The sequence below is a fragment of the Sus scrofa genome, chromosome 6 (genome assembly GCF_000003025.6).
Source record: "Sus scrofa isolate TJ Tabasco breed Duroc chromosome 6, Sscrofa11.1, whole genome shotgun sequence".
Classification (NCBI taxonomy): Eukaryota; Metazoa; Chordata; class Mammalia; order Artiodactyla; family Suidae; genus Sus; species Sus scrofa.
Window position 1 is genome coordinate 168,581,952 of NC_010448.4, and position 18,851 is coordinate 168,600,802.

Below are 18,851 nucleotides of genomic sequence, written 5' to 3' on the forward strand. Positions count from 1 at the left end.
TGGTGTCTTCAGAGTTTTCTACACAAGATATCAGTTCACTTGTAAACAGAAAAATTTATTTCTTCCATTCCAATGGATGCTTTCTCTCTCTCTTCTCTCTGTAATTTCTCTTGCTAGGATTTCAGGTAATAAGTTGAATAAAAGTGTTGAGAGAGGGCACCCTTGCCTTGTTCCTAATCTTACAGGAAAACTTTCAGTTTTTCACTATTGAGTATGATGTTCACTGTGGGCTGTTTATATATGGCCTTTATTATGTTGAGGTACATTCCTTCTGTACCTAGTTTGTTGAGTATTTTTATCATGATAGGATGTAGCATTCTGTCAAATGCTTCCTGTTTCGATTGAGATGCTCATATGAGTCTTGTCCTTGTTCTGTTAGTGATATATTACATTTACTGATTTTCACATATTGAACTATCGTGTGTCTTGAGGATAAATCCCACTTTGTCATGATGCATGTTTTTAATGTGCTATTTGTTGTATTTGGTTTGCTAGTAGTTCATTGAGTATTTTTGTATCATGAGGGATGTTGCTTTATAGTTTTGTTTTTGTTTTTGTCTGCACCCATGGCATATGCATGGCATATGGAAGTTCCTGGACCAGGGATTAAATACAAGCTGCAGCTGTGACCTCTGCAGCTGTGACCTCTGCCTTAACCTGCTGTGCCACAATGAGAACTCCATTTTTCCCCCCCATTTTTAGGGCCACACCTGTGGCATATGAAAGTTCCCAGGCTAGGAGTCAAATTGGAACTTCAGCTACTAGCCTATGCTATAGCCACAGCAACACCAGATCCAAGCTGCCATCTGCGACCTACACTGCAGCCTGCAGCAACACCAGATCATTAACCCACTGAGTGAGGGCAGAGATCAAACCCACATCCTCATGGATACTAGTCAGGTTCTTAACCTGCTGAGCCATAACAAGAAATCCAGTTTTCTCTTCCTGATGTGCATGTCTGTCTTTGGTATCAGAGTAATACTGGGCTCATCAAATGAGTCTGGATGTGTTCCTTCCTCTTCAATTTTTTGAAGAATTTGAGCAGGATGGGTGATAAGTCTACTTTAAACAGTTGGTGGAATTCTTCTGTGAAGCCATCTGGTCCTGGATCTTTTTTTATTGGGAGCATTTTAATTGCAGCTTCAATCTTCTAAGTAGTTACTTCTCTGTTCATATTTTCTATTGTTTCATGATTCAGCTTTGATACATTGTATGTTTCTAATAACTCATCCATTTATTTTAGGTTGTCCAGTTTGTTGGCATATAACTGTTCATAGTAGTCTCTTATGATCCTTCTTATTTCTGTGGCATAAGTTGCAATGTCTCCTCTCGTTTCTTATTTTTGTTATTTGTGTTCTCTTTTCTTAGTCTAGCTAAGGGTTTATCAATTTGCTGATCTTTTAAAAAAAGATCAGTTTTTTTATTTTATTGTTTTCTAATCTCTAGTTCATTTATTTCTGCTCTAATCTTTATCAGTTACTTCCTTCTGAAAAGTTTGGGTTTTGTTTGTTCTTTTTTTAGTTCCTGGGGCATAAATTTAGGTTGCTGATTTTGAGATCTTTATTCTTATTTATTTTAGGTATATTCTGCTATAAACTTCCCTTTTAGGAGTTCTCGTCATTGCGCTGTAGTCAGCAAACCTGACTAGCATCCATGAGGACAGGGGTTCAATCCCTGGCCTTGCTCAGTGGGTTAAGGATCTGGCATTACCATGAGCCATGGTGTAGGTCGCAGACATGGCTCAGATCCTGTGTTAAGGATCCTGAGCTGTCCTCAGCTCTGGTGTAGGCCAGCAGTTCCAGCTCTAATTGGACCCCTAGCCTGGGAACCTCCATATGCCGTGGGTGTGGCCCTAAAAAGAAAAAAAAAAAAAAGCAACAATGACACACACACAAAAAAACTTCCCTCTTAGTACCGTTTTGTTGTTGTTGTTGTTGTTGTTGTTGTTTTGTGGTTTTTTTGCATCCTATAAATTTTGGTATGTTTTCATTTTCATTTGTCTCCAATTTTCTGATTTCTCTTGTGATTTATTCCTTGACCCATTGGTTGTTCAAGAGTGTTTTGTTTAATTTCCACATATTTGTAAATTTTCCAATTTTCTGTTACTGATTTCTAGTTTTATTTTGTTGTAATCAGAAAAGATACTTAGTATGATTTCAGTCTCTTTATTTATCCAGACTTGTTTTGTGGCCTAACGTAATCTATCCTGGGGAATGTCCCATGTGTTCTTGAGAAGAATGTGTATTCTGCTGATGTTGGGGGACTGATCCGTTTTTACATGTTAGGTCTGTTGGGTTTATTGTGTTGTTCAGGTCGTCTGATCCCACTTTGATCTTCTGACTGATTGTTTCATCCATTATTGAAAGTGGGGTACTGAAATAGCCTACTATTATTTGTTATGATTTCTTCTTCAGTTCTGCCAATGTTTAGTTCATGTATTTCAGCGCTCTAATGTTGAGTGTACATTTATAATTGTTATATTGTCCTGATGAATTGACTTTTACTATAATAAAACGTCCTTTGTTTCTTGTGACAGTTTTTGACTTAAAGTCTATTTTGTCTGATATAATATGGCCACTTCTACTCTCTTTGGATTACCATTTTCATGGAATATTTTTCCTTCTTTTTCACTTTCAGCCTATGTGTGTCTTTACATATGCAGTGAAGCTCCTGTAGGTATAGGGTTTGGTTTTGTTTTTTTAATCCATTCAGCCACTCTATATCTTTTGATTTGGGAATTTATCCATTTACATTTAATTACTAAAAGGAAAGGACTGACTATTGCCATTTGTTTGTTGTTTTCTGCTGTCACATGGCAATTTTGTCCTTTTCCTCACTTTCTGCCTTCCTTCAGTGTTGTTGATTTTTTTTTTTTTGTATTGACGTACTTTGATTCTGTTTTTATTTTCTTTTGTGTATCTTCTATGGGTATTTTTGTGTGTATGGTTACCATAGGGCTTACACAAAATATTCTATAGTTAGAATAAAGTTTTAAGCTGATAACTTCAATCATATACAAAAAACTCAACTCTTTTGCATCTTCTCACCCCTACTTATATTGATGTAACAAATTACATCTTTATATAAATTGTATCCATTAACATATTTTCAGTCATTTTTATGCTTTTGTCTTAAATTCTACACTGAATTTGTCTTTTTAACAACACTATTACAGTATTATCCATTTGTCTATATTTTTACCTTTACCAACAAACTGGGTTTTTGTATGCTTTTTGTTTCTGACTAGCATCCTTTTGTTTCAGCTTGTAAACTCTCTTTAGCATTTCTTGTAAGGCAGGTCTCATGATGATGCATGTCCACAGCTTTTGTTTATCTAGGAGAGTTTTTATCTTTCATTTTGAAAGACAATTTTTCTAGTATTGTTGGTTGGCAGTTGTTGTTTTTCTTTCAGCACCTTAAATGTATCATTCCACTCAACTTTTGGTTTACAAGGTTTCTGCTGAAAATACATTGATAATCCTATGATTGCTACCTTGTGTGTAATAGCTTGATTTTCTCTTGCTGCTTTCAAGATTCTGTCTCTGACTTTTGACAGTCTAATTGTAACGTGTCTTGGTGTGGACCCCTTTGGATTCATCACACTTGAAATCCTTGAGTGTCTTGAATTTGGATGTCCATTTCCTTCCTCAATTTGGAGAGTTTTTTGGCCAGTATTTCTTCAAATAAGCTCTCTGTCCTTTTCTCTCTCCTTTCTCTTTCTGGAATTCCCATAATGCATATATGGGTCTACTCTGTGGCATCCCATAAGTAAGTCCCTTAGGCTTCTTTCGCTTTTCTTCATTCTTTTTTTTCGTATGGCCTTCTTTTGAGTTTGCTGATTCGTTCTTCTGTTTGACCAAGTGTGTTGTTGAATTCTAATAAATTTTCAATTCAGTTATTGTATTTCTGCAGCTCCAGAATTTGTTACATTTTTAGTTTCTCTTCGTTGATAGCCTCACTTTGCTCATGTGTTATTTTCCTGTTTTTTTTTTTTTTTTTATGTACTGGCTTTGGGCAGGGGAAGGCATTTATAATTAACCTGACTAGAGATTCTGGGGACTTCTGAACACATTTTGGTGTTTGCAACTTCTCAGAGCTTGTGCAACTAATTTTCCATTAGAAAGGTTTGCTGGGTTTTTTTTTCAGGTTTCCTTTTCATAATCTCTTGCTCCCTCCAGTGTCTGTCTGTAGTACTGCAAGTTCTCTGGTGCTACAGCCTCAAGCAAACCTCATTCAGCAGCATCCAAAAGTATGTTGTGCTCAGTGGCACCTCAAGTGTTTTGGCTTCCTACTGGTATCCCAAATCAGGTAAGACAGAAACCAGCCCTCAGGCAGACCTCTAAAACCCAGAACACTCAATGCATATTCCACTATTCTTCCCACTCCCAGAAGAACAACCCAAGTTCAGCTGTGCCGGCTCGTAGGTTTCTGCAGTTCTCATAAGGCATTTTTGGTCCATATATTGTTGCTAAGTCAGTGTCTCTGTTGAAAACTGAAGGCTGGTCCTTCCTATTGCATTCTCTTGCTGAGATTTCTGCTTTATTCCTTTCTTGTAATATTTTATTTTCCTAAAATAGCATCAATTATTGGACAAATTTCCATTTTAGAGATGTTAAAATATGGAGGTAAAATGACCACTGGCAACAGCAGAACACCATATGTGGTAAGATGAGCCAGTCTTATGGCAGAAACTCACATCTAATTATTAGGGTGAAAGGTGGGGTGCTGTAAAAAGAGACCAAACAACACCGTGGTTTGAAGTATTAAAAAAAAGTATGTTTCTCAAGATCTCACTAACAGTTGTGAAATATGCAGCCAAGTGAATGGGGTCGTGTTGCTACATGCTCAATTCAAGAACTCAGTTCTTTTCATCCTGTTGCTCTGCCATCCACTAAGATGCAAAATCTGGGACAAACTTATACAAAAATGATTAATTGTTTATCTGAAATTCAATTTTAACTGGGTATCCTGTGTTTTATCTGGCAAGTCTACACTAAGACATTGTAAAGTCTGCAACCCTCAAAGCTGGGCTCCTACATGTTACAGCTGTTGAAAGGGGGAAAAAAAATTATTTGAAGGAATAACTGCTTTCCTGAGGTCTAGGCCCAGCAATGTCATATACCATTTCTGCTTGTTTTCCACTGGCAAGAATTTAAATTATATGATTATACCTATCTGCAAAGGAGACTGGGAAATGTTGGTTAAGAGCCCCCAATAAAATGGGTGAACAGATTTTGGAAGACAATCAGCAGTCTTTATAATAAGAAGGTGACCCTTCTGTATCCTTTATTTCTCCTTTCCCTATTTCTGTATTTTTGCTCTATATTTTGGGGGCTTTTCCTGATATTATCGTCTAAGTGTTTTTCTTGGAATATCTTATTTTAGTTATCATATCCAAAAGCTATTTCCAATTTTCCAATTGGTTTCTTTCCACTAGCACCCTGTTCTTTGGAGGTAGTATCTTCCCATATCCTTCTGAGGCTATTATTAGGATTTTTAAAGACACTACTATACCACAGAACTCAGAAATAAACGCATGTACTTATGGTCAATTAATCGATAACGAAAGAGGCAAGAATATAAAATGGAAAAGTCTCTTCAATAAGTGGTGCTGAGAAAACAGAGCAGCTACATGTGAAAGAAGGAATTAGAACATTTTTCTCACACCATATACAAAAGAAAAAAATTCAAAATGGATTAAAGGTCTAAATACAAGACCAGAAACCATAAAACTCCTAGAAGAAAACACAGGCAGGACACACTGTGATATAAATCAGAGCAATATTTTTTTGGATCTGTCTCCTTAGACAAAGGAAATGAAAGCAAGAATAAACAAATGGACCTAATTAAACTTAAAGCTTTGGCACAGCAAAGAAAACCATCAACAAAATGAAAACCAATCTATAGAATGGAAGAAAATATGTGCAAATGATGTGACCAATAAGGGGTTAATATCCAAAATATAAACTATAGAAAACAGCATGGAGTTTCCTTTTAAAAACTAAAAATAGAGCTGTTTTTGTCACCTTGCAATCCAACTCCTGGAGCATACATCTGGAGAAAATTATAACTCAAAAATATTCATACACCCAATGTTCATAGCAGCATTTACAATTGCTAAGGTATGGAAGCAACCCAAAAGTCCATCAACGAACGGATAAAGATGTGGTGTATACATACAATGGCGTAAATCAACTATTCTTCAATCAAAAACACATAAATATTTAAGTAGTAAATACTGTTATCATCACCATTTTCTCATACCCAGACCCGTGTAGGATTGGCTCCAGGGCTCTCTTCCAGGTTCTGACAAAAGCAATCCCATAATTTGCCTGCACGACGGTACTGTGATGATGAGCTGGTGAGGAGTGGCTACCCAGACAGTAATGGGTTAACGTTCCCTGTGGACTAGAGATTCTGGAAATGCCTGATTCCAAGGGGTGAGTAGGCAACAGGTCTTGTGTGTCAGTGTGCATGCGGCTCTCTCCTTTCACCTGGACTCTCGTAGCAGAAGGAACACAGAACATGCAGAGCAGAAAGAGACCAGAGGGGCTGCCTGTTCCAATACACAAGCTGGGCTCTGTCTATGGCTATGCTGGTGTCCCTTGCACCTTTCCTATCATGGGGGAGAGTTCAGGGGTCAAGTGCCTCCAGGGCCGAGGGAAGAGAGAGGGTCTGAACTTAGACTATGTGTGCACAGCTCTTCCCTTCTCCCGCCAACACACATCCTCCCCTCCCTGCTCTGGACCCGCTCAGGCATCCAATTAAAACTCCCTTAGGTGAGGCAAGGAGAATTCCCTGCTTCCTGACACAGCAATAGCTGCTCAATAAATCTTGGGGAAACCGAATTGCATGTAGGCCATAAGGTTGATGGGAGGGAAGGGGCTTTAGGGGAATTCAGTCCAGAGGCAGGGAGACTATGAGTGGTCCTCATGCCAGGAGTTTACCAGCCCACTTCTGAGTTTAGCTGCTGTTGAAACCTAGCAGCCACCCCCCATGAGAGAACACAGGAGCCACGTCTTCACTGTCAGAATTCCCAGTAACTACAAGGAAGAGAGTAAGATGGAGGGAGGGAGGAAGAAGGTAAGGGAAAGCGGGAACGGGAGCCAAGGCGAAAATGAAGAAAATTAGCTCAGACACACACACACACACACACACACACATGTCCAAGAGTGAATAAGCAGACGAGTTAGGACTCAGCCTGGACCAACACAGAAAACCTAGCCGAAGAACTTGGTCCAGAAAGGACAAGTGAGATTGGCCGGCAAGTAATGTCCAAAAATCAAAGCAGGTTCTGGGTCTCACTGGCAGCACAGACTCCCCAAAGGTCACAGCAATGGCCACTAAGGCTCTGCCACTAAGCGCCTCAGACTGACCCGCAGACCTAGCCTGGTCAGGAGCATAATAAAGAGCAGCCTTGGGATCAGACCCGCCTGATTTGAACCCCAGCTCCGCCGTTAGGTCAGGTCCTCTAACCTCAGAATTTCCTCGTCTTGAAAATGGAGATGCTACGACCCTGCACGCTAGTCGCGGAGACTGGAAATAGCAGGTGGGACAACAACTGGCACTGAGTCGGTGTTAGACGCCATTTTTATTACTAGGCAGCAATTCGTACACGCAAGTCTGGGGGACTCCATGTTTCAAGTATTTTGTACGGAAATTTTCAAGGAGCAGGAAAATGTATACAAAATAAAAGTGGTTCGGAAACGGAAAAGTACCCAACTCATGTCAGGGAATCACTTGGAAAGTCTTTTTACTGTTGGAAAAAATACAGGCTTTGGGTTTAGGCAGAAGTAGGTTCTATTTCTGACCCTGCCACTGACTAGCCAGGTAAGCCTGTCTCTCCATCTGTCAAGTGTGGGTCATTCTTCCCAGCGTTGTGGTGAGACTCGATGGGACGCCTGGAAAGCTCCTGACACACCCCTCCCTGGGTGGGTGGCAGGATCCCATGTGATAGGTCAGGTCATGGTGGTGCCAAAATCACACTCTGCCAACTGGCTACAAGTGAGGAGAGCCCCTCCCTCTGGAAGAGGACCTCACACTGGCAAGAAGAGGAAGAGAAGGGTCTTTCGTACTTGTTGAAGGAAATCTGAGTGAACACTCAACTTCCATGCAGAAAACACTGAAATCTGCCATGTGGAGCCAGGCCCTCAGAAGGGTAAGAAGCCAGGCAGGATCCCTACCAAGCTGTCCCAACCTTGAGCACTAAACTATTGTTACTAAAAGCAAGGACTCTCATTGCAGGAACGAGTCCCACTCCTCCCCCTCTATTCTCTGTCACTGTCTTTTTTCTAGGCACAGAATAAGTAAAAGAAGCTGAACAACAGAGTAAGTGCACCAAGTCCTCATGCTTGGCACTGATGTCCCACAGAACAAAGGGTCCAGGGCCATAGCAAGAGGCCACACTAGCTCCCACTTCCAGGGAATCACTGGTGCCAGGCTCCTCCTTCAGAAGCCGAGGTGAGTGCAGTGAAAGAGCATCAGCTCAGACTCAAGGGAGGCCCAGGGTTGAACTCTAGCTCCACCTTTCCTTACTCAGCTCATCTCACTCCCTTGCGGGCTGCTACAACTACATGACATAGAGACGGTGAACGTGGCCTGTAGAATCCAGGGCACACAGGAGATGCTCAGTATCACTTCCTTCCCTTTCCCTTGCTCCTCACAGGCCCGTGAGCTGCTTATCTTTTGCTTTTCAGAGAGCCACCCATTCCATCTTTCTTGGCATTCAACTCTCTCGCAGAGGGGCTGCAACACAACCATCTCCCCACTTCTTTGATGCCCCCAAATAAGTGCACGGGTCCTTTTCATTAAAGGGTTTTACTGCTAGTCACTCTGGGGAAACAGATGCAAGCTGGAGTGGGGGTGACAAGTCACAAACACGGGGGAGTGTGAAGGTCCCTGGACACGGCTCCTTGATCCCTTTCATTCCTAAAGGGAACTTTCTAAACTTCTCCCGACCGAGGAGGCCCCTTCCTCCCCTGCTCCTCCCCCCCCAGTCAGGGCACAGGAGGTGGGGCCTAGTGGACCACTGCAGCCCGCCCTCGGCAGTCCACCTGCAATACAGACAACCTCCAGACGGGGAGGCTCACGCCACAAGCGCTTCCCTAGCTTCCTCATCTCATGATGAGCAGGTACTAAGCCTTCCCTACTTCTTTCACCCCCGGAGAAGCAGCCAAGAGGGGGACCTCTGACTTTCCACAGCAAGAAACTGGCCTGGGAGAGAGCCAGGGTGCCCACTCAGAGCCCCTTCTCAGGACTTCCTGGACATCCCGGCTTCAGAGGCGACAGAAAACCAACCTCCAAAGTGGGCAGAGGGGCTTAAGGTCAAGGGGGCAGCAGCAGATCCTAAAGATCTTCCTACTCGGGGTGGGGTCTCGCACCCTGCGTTCTCCTTCTCCTCGCCCTCCTTCAGCCGGAACCTTTCCCAGCCTGCTCTCCCCGGTGCGTTTTCTGGTGGCGGATGAGATTGGAGCTGCGGGAGAAGTGCTTCCCGCACAGTGTGCACCGGTAGGGCCTCTCGCCCCTGTGGGTCCTCTGGTGCGCCCCGAAGTTGGAGATGTCGCTGAAGGTCCGCCCGCACTCGGCGCACTCGTAGGGCCTCTCGCCGGTGTGGGTGCGGTGGTGCACGCCAAAGCTGGAGCTGTTGCTGAAGCTCTTCCCGCACTCGCAGCAGATGTAGGGCGCGGGCTCCAGGTGGGTCCGGTAGTGCACGGCCAGCGCCGAGCTCTGGCCGAAGCTCTTGCTGCAGAGGTCGCAGCGGAACGGCCGCCTGCCCAGGTGGTCCTGCTGGTGCGTGGTGAGGTCCGAGTGCCGCCTGAAGCTCTCCTCGCAGTTGGGGCACTTGTAGTGCTTCTCCTCCAGGTGGATCCGCTCGTGCCGGATGCGGTTGGAGCTTCTCGAGAAGCTCTTGCCACACTCAGAACACTTGTAAGGTTTCTCGCCAGTGTGGATCCGCTGGTGTGTTCTCAGGTTGGAGGTGTTACTGAAGGTTTTGCCACACTGGGCACACACAAAGGGCTTCTCGTCGGCCTCTGGCCTCGGAGGAGCCGGGCGGACATCTGGCTCTCGGGCGGGGACAGTGACTCTCCGCCAGGGCTCTTTCCGACGGTCCCCTTGTGGCCTCTCTGATAGGCTTTCTTGCCCGTGCTCTTTCTCCCCATCTGGGATCCGAAAACCCTCTGAGGCATCCACGCTCCGCGGCTTACTACCCCGTTCCCCTTCCTCAGGCAGGTGCCGTTCGGGACTCTGCTCCTTCTCACTGCCCATCTCTGAACCCTGAGAAGGAACACAAATGGCCAACACCTTTATTCCTTGGGTCCGGCCAGGCCCCAGGGAATCTTTTGTTCTGGCTGAAGGGGTGTGTACCCCTTCCCCATGGAAGCATCCATCAGAAAGAACTCAATTAACTGGAATACCTGGAGAGAATGCCTTTACTTGCTAACTTTCAAAGGACAACCTTCCACAGCTATTTAAAGCTACCCACCAGAGCAAAAAGGAGGCCCCAGCTTTGTCTACCCCCCCCCCAAGATGGTATTTCTGTAATGTGCACAATGTCACGTTTCCTCAGGCCACTCAACAGTGACAGTCTGGGCTCTAATTCACGTGCAAGTAGAGGAACTTCCACTGTGGGAGGAATTCAAGTATTCTGCCCAACTATAAGTGAAGTGAAATTCCCATTATGTTTCATCTTTTCTGAAAAGCCTGCCTTAGGAGTGTCTAGCTATTGACCTGCTTTCAAAATGAGGACAACGGAACCTCTATGTCTTGAGGCTGCCTAGGTGTCTACAAGGCCCAACTGCGAATCCTCTTAAATGTTCTGCCACCCTTCCCTTCCCCCACACCGCACCATCCGAGTCCTCCAGGACCTCCTCCCATGCTGACTGGGAGGAGTTCCCGCTTCCACCCTCACACACCACACTCAGCCTCACACACACACACATACACACACACCAAATACAATCAGCCATTCTCACAACACACACACCACAGCGTCATACAGACACACACGTACGTATCACACCCACCACACACAGCCCTCCCACACGTACAGTCACATACATGGCTACACGATCACACACCAAACACACATCCCGGTATGCTCTCACACTACACACACGCACAGTGCCTGGCACAAGGCCTACTTATGCAGACATCAGTAACTGCACAGACTCCTTTGAGTTCCTACAGCCAAGGACGGGGAATGAGAGGAAGAGAGTAGCTCTGATAAGAAGAGAGTGGTGTTTCCTCTGGGCCTTAAATAACCGCATTTCAAACAGCAGGGTGGGCTGGAGGAGACACGACACAGGGCGGCATGAACAAAGCGAGAGAGGGAAGCACAGATTGTGATGGAACACCGATGACAGAAAACACAAGACTGACAACTGCTTCCTCAGCAGAAACCTGCAGAAAACAGCAACAAAGAGAAGTGGAAGGGACAGCGACTGCATTTAAGGTGGGATCCCAGGGGTGGCACGTACTGTTGTTATAACGCAGCGAATCATTCGCCCCCTCGGAGCCTCAACTCCCACATCACTGAAACTGTGATACAGGCCAACACTTGAGGACTTGGCTGGAGAAAATGCCTGTGATGTGCTCAGTGTGACAAAGTGGGTGTGGACTCATCATTCAGGAAATGACAGCTGCTGTTACAGTTGCTGAAGACGTTACATGCTAGCCCTGTGAAGAAGGCAAGAATGCAAAAGACCCATACATGATCTCGTTAGGAAGAAAAAACACTTTAATTAAAAAGTGATGCAAAACCATACATAATCTAAAATGGGAAGTGGACAGCACCTCAGATCTTTAAGAAATAGGTGTCAGCAAACTTTCTCTGTAAAGGGCCAGAGAGTAAACATTGAGCAAATATTTGGGGCCATCGCGTCGCTGCTGCCACTACTCACTCTGCCGGCATACCACAAAAGCAGCCACAGACAACCCGTGAACGATTGGACGTGGCTCTGCTCTAATAAAACCTCATTTAAAACAACGGCAGGCAAACCACAATTTATCAGTTTCCACGAGAGTGCTTCTTCCAGCTTCTAGGTAAGTGATGGGAACCATAATAGGTTTCGCTTTCAAAAATGCAAGGAAACATCAGAAACAATTTACGCCTTGGTACTTATTCACTGTTTCCTGACCATCCATCCTTTTAAACATTACAACCCGGTCCCTACACCTCAGTCCTCCCGCACAACAGAACTTCTCACCTTCCATCTAATTTTTAGTATTTATTATCACCCCCCCCACACACACACACAAAACTAAGTCCTACAGGGTCTAGGTCCTTTGTTTTACTCATTAATGTAACCAAACCCCTAGAGTAGTGGCACTCATATACAGCAGATCCTTAATAAACATTTGCTGAAAGAACTGAATGCAGGCCAGGTCTACTTCCAGAACCCACTTCAAGCTTACTTAGCTCCGTCTGCACCCACCTATTCCTTAGCAATCTCTTGGTTCCTGCCCCTTCCTCCTCTGCGCATCCCCAGAATGCTCTACTTGCTTTTACCGTGATTTACAGTGATCTGTTTACATGTATTTCCACTTTTAGTTTATAAGCAACTTGAGGGCAGGGACTGGGTCCTTTTGGAAATATCTCCAGGTTAAGGCCTGTTGCTCAGAAACTGTTTTAAGTATGAGTCAATGGACATGGTCCTTTTTTTTTTTTTTTTTTTTTTTTTTTTTTTTTTGTCTTTTTGCCTTTTCTAGGGCCGCTCCCTCGGCATATGGAGATTCCCAGGCTAGGGGTCTAATCGGAGCTGCAGCCACCGTCCTATGCCAGAGCCACAGCAACGTGGAATCCAAGCCGCGTCTGTGACCTACACCACAGCTCACAGCAACGCCAGATCCTTAACCCACTGAGCAAGGGCAGGGACCGAACCTACAACCTCATGGTTCCCAGTCAGATTCATTAACCACTGCGCCATGACGGGAACTCCTGGTCATGGTCTTAAGTCACTTCCTACCCCTGCCCACCCCACCGAGCTCTGGACTCCAATATGTCTCTTTATGCAATGAGCTCCATGGCCTCCACTCACTACCAATCCTGCTCTTCTGAGAACCTATGATGCATATATCAAACTCTGACTCTACTCAGGGCTGAATGCTGGGTCAAAATAAGAGGAAAAAGACTTGGGATTACAGTCGCTACCCTAAAAGAGTTTATGGTACAGTGCAATCGAACAGGCCATGAACTCCAGAAACTGTCATACAGGGTAGAAGGCTATGTCCCAGGAGAAGCAGGGACACTGTAATGTGCCCAAGGGCACACAGCAGGACTAGGAGCGGCAGGACTGAGACCCATGCCCATCACTCAAAAGCCAGTGCTTTTAAGCATGGCACCAGTATTGGAGGGAGAGGAGAGAAAGAGGGAAGGAAGAAAGGAAAGAAGGAAATAACAACACGCCAGGGAAGGTCTGATGACACAGGCATAACTCCCTTTAAAGATCAAGGATGAGCAGCTTAGCTTCACCGAAAAGGCAGTCTTTGAGGCACGTCTTGTGGGATGGGTGAGCAAGGTTGGGACTGACAGGGATGGGGAGCCCACTATTTACTGAGAAGACAGTGGCAGGTAAAGTAAAAAGGCACTGTCATATCACATTTCAGAGTGGAGCGGAGAAAGAGGCCCATGGAGCTTATCTTCCCAGGAGGCTCAGAGGTACAGGGAGGCCCAAGGGTGGAAGGGATTGAGGGAGTGGAAAAGGAACCAGGTCTAAGACGTAAGCGCCAAGAAGGTGGGGCTGGTCATCACAGATGCCGAAGACCAAAGGCCTGGACTAGAGGTGGAGGGCCAAGCTTGATCTTTAGGATGGAGTCGAGAGCTGGGGGTGGGATGGGGAAAGGAGGAGTTTGGAAAGTCCGGGGAAAATGCATTAAAGAACAGGGAATCGTACCGGGGGTGGAAACGGGGTCAGAGTTAGAGTTAACCAAAAGAGTTAGAGGGTCCGAGGAGGTGGTCAGGGGACCCGCCCAAGAGGCGCGGTTGTGTGTGGCGGGGCGGGGTCTGAGGGTACAAGCGTCCTCCCAAGGACCCGAGCTGGGTTCAGAGCTGCTGGCGGGGTTAGGGCCGAAGGGGTGCGAGAGGAGAGGCCGACTCCAAAGGTTCGGTCAGTGACAGCGGGGCTGGAGTACTCAAAGGCCAACAGGATTAGGGCGGGAGGGCAGGGGCTTGGGGCCAGCAGCCTGGCCATGCAGGCCCTGGGAAGGGAACAGGGGGTGGGGCCCCACTTGCTCCCCACAAGGTCCGGGCAGCAAAACCCGAGCACCAACGCCCCGGTGAAAGGGAAGGAGGTGCTTTTACAGGTCCCCGAGAAGCCATGCGCGCCTCCCCGCCGCGTCCTCGGGCCCAAACGCGACCCACCTCGCTCCCGCCGCTGGGTCAGGGACGGCGCCGCCTCGTTTGGCCCCCGGGGGGGAGGAGCCGGAACCGGAACCCATAAAGGACCCGCCCTGCCTCTTCAGGATTGGTGCCTGAGGATTGTCCTTCCTTTCTATTGGCTACACTGGATGCCGCAACGCACAGGCGAGGCTGCCAATAAGATTTGGCCTCCTGCGTGGCCCGCTGGGAGTTGTAGTTCTGCGAAGATTTTGGCCGTGGAGAAGAAATTCGTAAAGTTTAGAATTTAGTGATGGAAACTGGGTTCCCTTTAAGGTCTTGGGATTTCCTTCTGCGCTCCAGCGTTAAAAGCCCAGCTTGCAGGGCCACCGGTCTGGGAAGTTGTAGAATATGTCGACCTAACCTTCATGACCTCCAAGGGGTCATGAACTCAGAATTTCTTTACTCTGACCCTTGATGACATCGCATGAAACCAGAGTTCTGCACGTCACTTGAGGTTCATAATTTAAAGTCAAAGGATGGTGGAACCGGAAAGGGGTCTATTTATTGGTTTGTTTGTTTGTATTGACTATAAACAATATCAAGTATAGTTTATTTGTAATAGTTTGTTACTTTCGTGGGAGTACAGCATAGTGATTTGGGGTTGTTGTTTACAGATTATACAAAATTATAGGTTATTACAAAATACTTTGTATGATTCCCTGTGCTATACAGTAAATACTTGTTGGGTTTTTGTTTTATGTATAGCAGTTTGTATTTGTTAATCCCATACTCCTAATTTGTGTCTTCCCTGAAGAGGGTTTAAAGATCAACCAATCCAGTCCATTTGTCAGAGAAGCTAAAGGTTTCCTGCCCAAGAAACTACCTTCAGTTTTCCAAAGCCCCTGCAGAGGGATTTTTCTGGGTGCTTTGAAATTAAACCTGACTGTTCATTCCTCAATCCAGACACAAGAAGACCACTAAGGCATATCCAGGATTAGGGTTTTTTTTTTTTTTTTTCCGGGTTTAACTTTAAAAAAAAAAGTCTAATTGAATATGTAGGCTAAAATTCTACAGGTCTTTCATATCTTCAGAGTAGTTCAGTGCAAAAAGAGGAGTATCATCTTCAGAGCTAGAAACACTAGATTTATCATCCCAGTTCTACTACATAACCCTTTAGAGCATTATTTCCTTCCCCTATAAAATTGCTGGCAGAATTATTTTTGTAGAGATTAAATAAGTTAATATATGTAAAGCTTCTGCCTCCACAAATGTCAGTTCTCTTTCCTGCTGTTAAGTTTTCTTGGGTGCAGCCAGTGTGAACAATGTGAATCAATTTTAAGATTGGGATGCTCACGAAAGTATGTTTGAAACTGAATATGGATGAGGGAAATATAAAGGACCCATATTTGCAACTATTTTATAAACTGATATAAATGAAATCCTAAGAAGGCAGAGACTCAGAAGCAAACTGTGGCTTTATGTTTAACTGCGGGTAAAACTTACCTGAGTGGAATCAAGGCTGCCCAAAAACCAATCCTATCACATGCTTTCCTCCTGCTAGCCCAAAGCCTTTCCCCACAACTTCGGATTCACAGTGAAAATAACAGGATGAATACCAAACTTTTATTTAAGGACTGCACAAAAGCAAACGACAAATTCCACTTGGGTGCTGTGATAGTTAATTATATGTGTCACCTTGACTGGGCTGTGGGGTGCCCAGACATCTGGTCAAACATCAGTCTGAGCAATTCTGTAAGGGTTTTTGGATGAGATTGACATCCAAATTGGTAGGTAGCCAGGGGACAGTAGATTGCTCTCTCTAATGTGGGTAGACCTGATCCAATCAGTTGAAGGCCTGAATGGAACCAAAAGGCTGACCACTCCTCCAAGTAAGAGAAAATTCCTCCTGCCTAACAGCCTTCAGACTGAGTGAACCATCAACCTTTTTCCTACTTTCAAACTCAAACAGCAATATTGGTTTTGCCTAGGTCGCAAGCCTCTCAGCCTTCAAATCGGAATTATACCATGAGGTCTCGTGGGTCTTGGGCCTTCAGACTTGGATGGGAGCTAAACCACTGGCTCACCTGGGCCTCCAACTTGCTGGCTAACCCTCTAGATCTTGGGACCTGCCAGCCTCCATAATTGTGTGAGCCAATTCCTCATAACAACTATACATAGTCTTCTGGCCATGTGTAGCTATACATACTCTGTTTCTCTAGAGACCCCTAATACAGCACCAACAGGGAGAACCTTTGACAGACAGACCCATTTTCTGTTGGGCAGAACTGTGTGCCCATCCACAAAGGCACAGCCTAGCCAGTATCTTCACAAAGAGGTCAGATCCACATGCAGTGTGACTAGGCCTCTTTCTGCAGTCCCCACCCAAAAAGCAGATTCATTAGTTTATGCTCACCCCTGGGCTACCAACTTCCTATTTGAAATCAGTACTCTCACCTAAGAGGCTGTTTGCTACACAAATAGTCAGGTCTTCCAATAGAATGGTCTTAATGGGAAAAAAACTTCTATGTTGATAGTGAAAACTGCCCCTTTTTCTAGTGGGCCTCTCTGAATCCCAAAGAGGGTTCAAAGGGGCTAGTGCCACAGAATCCCTCACCCACGGCCGCCTTTTCAAGGGCACGCACACAGCTGGGCCGCTCGCTCCGTCTGAAGCCGTGTTTCCCAGCTTCCCGACTGCATTCCGGGGGTTTCTCAGGATTACAGCCATCACGTTTAAAGTTCCCAGACCTGGTTATCACCACGTTAGCTTTGAAAACATGTCCATTAGCTCTGGATGTCACCAAACGATGCCGTAGACACTTTGAGGAAACAGAAAAGGGTGGCTTTTCACAAAATCTCTCTGGTCCCGGCCCCGTGTTCCAGAAGAAAGAAGGCTGTGTAATCCAGACAGGTTTACCTTGAAAAAGCTGGCTTTGGGGACCAGAGGCCTGACCTGAGAGAAGGAGAAAAGCAATTCTTGTCGGGATACCTAAGCCGTCAAGACAGGGCATCATAACTTGATGACTAGCAGCCTAAGTGGAGAGCCCCTGTGTCTCAGTGTCACGCATCCAACACTGCCACCTAACCCTAATCCGGTCGTTCATTAGATTTTAGGAATTCTCCCAGGACAAGGCGAGCGAACGTTGCGTTCCCAGCAGGAAGACAGGGTTTAGACGGGAGCCCTGGGAGAAAGGTGGGAGGAAGAAACCACGAAGGGACCTGGGTTGGGGGAAAGGAGAAGAGATGGCCCGGAAGTCAGGTGCTGGGCCAGGAGGCTGAAGCCCTGGGCCCCGGGCTGGAGGGTCCGAGGAGCAGGTGAAGAGGCGCCTCCCTAAAAAGAAGGAACGCTGAGCCCCTGAAGGGCTGGGGTGACGTCAGAGGGCCAGGCCAGGACCACATCCCTGAGGGGGCCGAGCTCGGGGGCCTGAGCGGGGAGCAGGGAGGGGGCCACCACCAGCGCCACGTCTCCATTGGCACGGCCTCTTTCTTCTGGCTTGGGGACAGTTGGTTCCTCCAGTTTCTGGAGTTCAGAACAGATGACTAGAGGGGCGATGTTTTTCCCTCCATCGTGAAGGCAGGGCTCAAAGAAGGGGCGAAGGGGGCCGAAGAAACTGTGGGTGAACGTGAAGATGTGGGATCGGCCCGTCACGTTGTAGAAGGAGATCACTCCGGCCTCATAGTCCAGGAAGACGCCCACACAGCGCGGGGGCTCCTTCAGGCGGAAGGAGGTCGGCGGGGATGTGAGCGCCTCGTATTCACCCTGGCGATTCTGCCGCAGGAGCCAGTGTCCGTTGGCGGGCGAGGCGGTGACCTTCCCCTTCCTGTTCACGGACTCACTGCACACCCCCAGGGCCCATTTGGACTTGTCTGCCACGGACACCTCCCAGTAGTGACAGCCAGCCGTGAAGTGCTCGGAGCCCAGGATGCTGACCACGAAGTCAAACCTCTGCGGGTTGTCAAGCACGGGCTGCCTCGTGTCTCCAAGCTTCACGCATCTCCGGTCCCCAGACAAGATGAGTTTGGGGTGCGCCGTGTCTGGGTCCAGGGTCACCGCCACTGCAGAGAGGCACAGAAAGGGGAGGTTTGGGAAGCCTGGGTCTCAAGGGAGCTCTGGGGAGCTTTGGGGGGAATCATCAGCTCTCGGTCTGCAACCACTGTCCCTGGCCCAAGGTCACGGTGCCCTTATGCCCGCATGTCCTGGAACCAGAGAAAACTGTCTTCCAGTTTCCCAGATGTGCTGGCATTAAGCAAAAGAGGAGAAAGCCTCCCATCTGTGAAGCTGCCTTCATCCTCAGGAAATACTGCCTTTGTCTTTGATGGTCCAACGGAATCAGAGCTGTGAGAATGAACAGGCTTTGACGCGACGCCCAAGGAGCCAGACGGCATGTTCGAGTCCCAGCTCTGCCCCATGCTAGTTGTTTGACCCTGGGCTTGTTACTCGCCTCCAAACCTTAGTAAAGTGGGAATAATAGCAGCCCCTGTGTCGCAGGGCTGTTGTACAAATTCGATAAGCTAATGCATGAGACATGACCTGTTC

The 18,851-nt window shown here is 46.4% G+C and overlaps 2 protein-coding genes across 4 annotated transcripts in view; both read right to left on the bottom strand.

Annotated features, from left to right (window-relative positions):
• Nucleotides 1-14,500, bottom strand: part of ZNF691 (zinc finger protein 691) — a 55,991-nt gene extending 41,491 nt beyond the window's left edge. The window contains exons 1-3 of one of the 3 annotated variants that reach the window (XM_003356494.4): nt 14,360-14,415; nt 11,478-11,676; nt 3,975-10,275 (exon numbers count right to left, since the gene is read on the bottom strand). In XM_003356494.4, coding sequence (XP_003356542.1) covers nt 9,409-10,275; nt 11,478-11,501 — 891 coding nt within the window. In that variant the 5' untranslated portion in view covers nt 11,502-11,676; nt 14,360-14,415 and the 3' untranslated portion in view covers nt 3,975-9,408. Of the gene's footprint in view, nt 1-3,974; nt 10,276-11,477; nt 11,677-14,359 lie in introns of those variants that run through there. The other 2 variants (XM_005665506.3, XR_002345245.1) reach the window with 2 other exon arrangements.
• The window catches only part of ERMAP (erythroblast membrane associated protein (Scianna blood group)), a 46,916-nt gene continuing 42,635 nt past the window's right edge, over nt 14,571-18,851 (bottom strand). Inside the window, exon 13 of the mRNA XM_021096912.1 lies at nt 14,571-18,370. Within this exon, the coding sequence (XP_020952571.1) occupies nt 17,646-18,370 (725 nt within the window). The 3' untranslated portion in view covers nt 14,571-17,645. The remainder of the gene's footprint in view (nt 18,371-18,851) is intronic.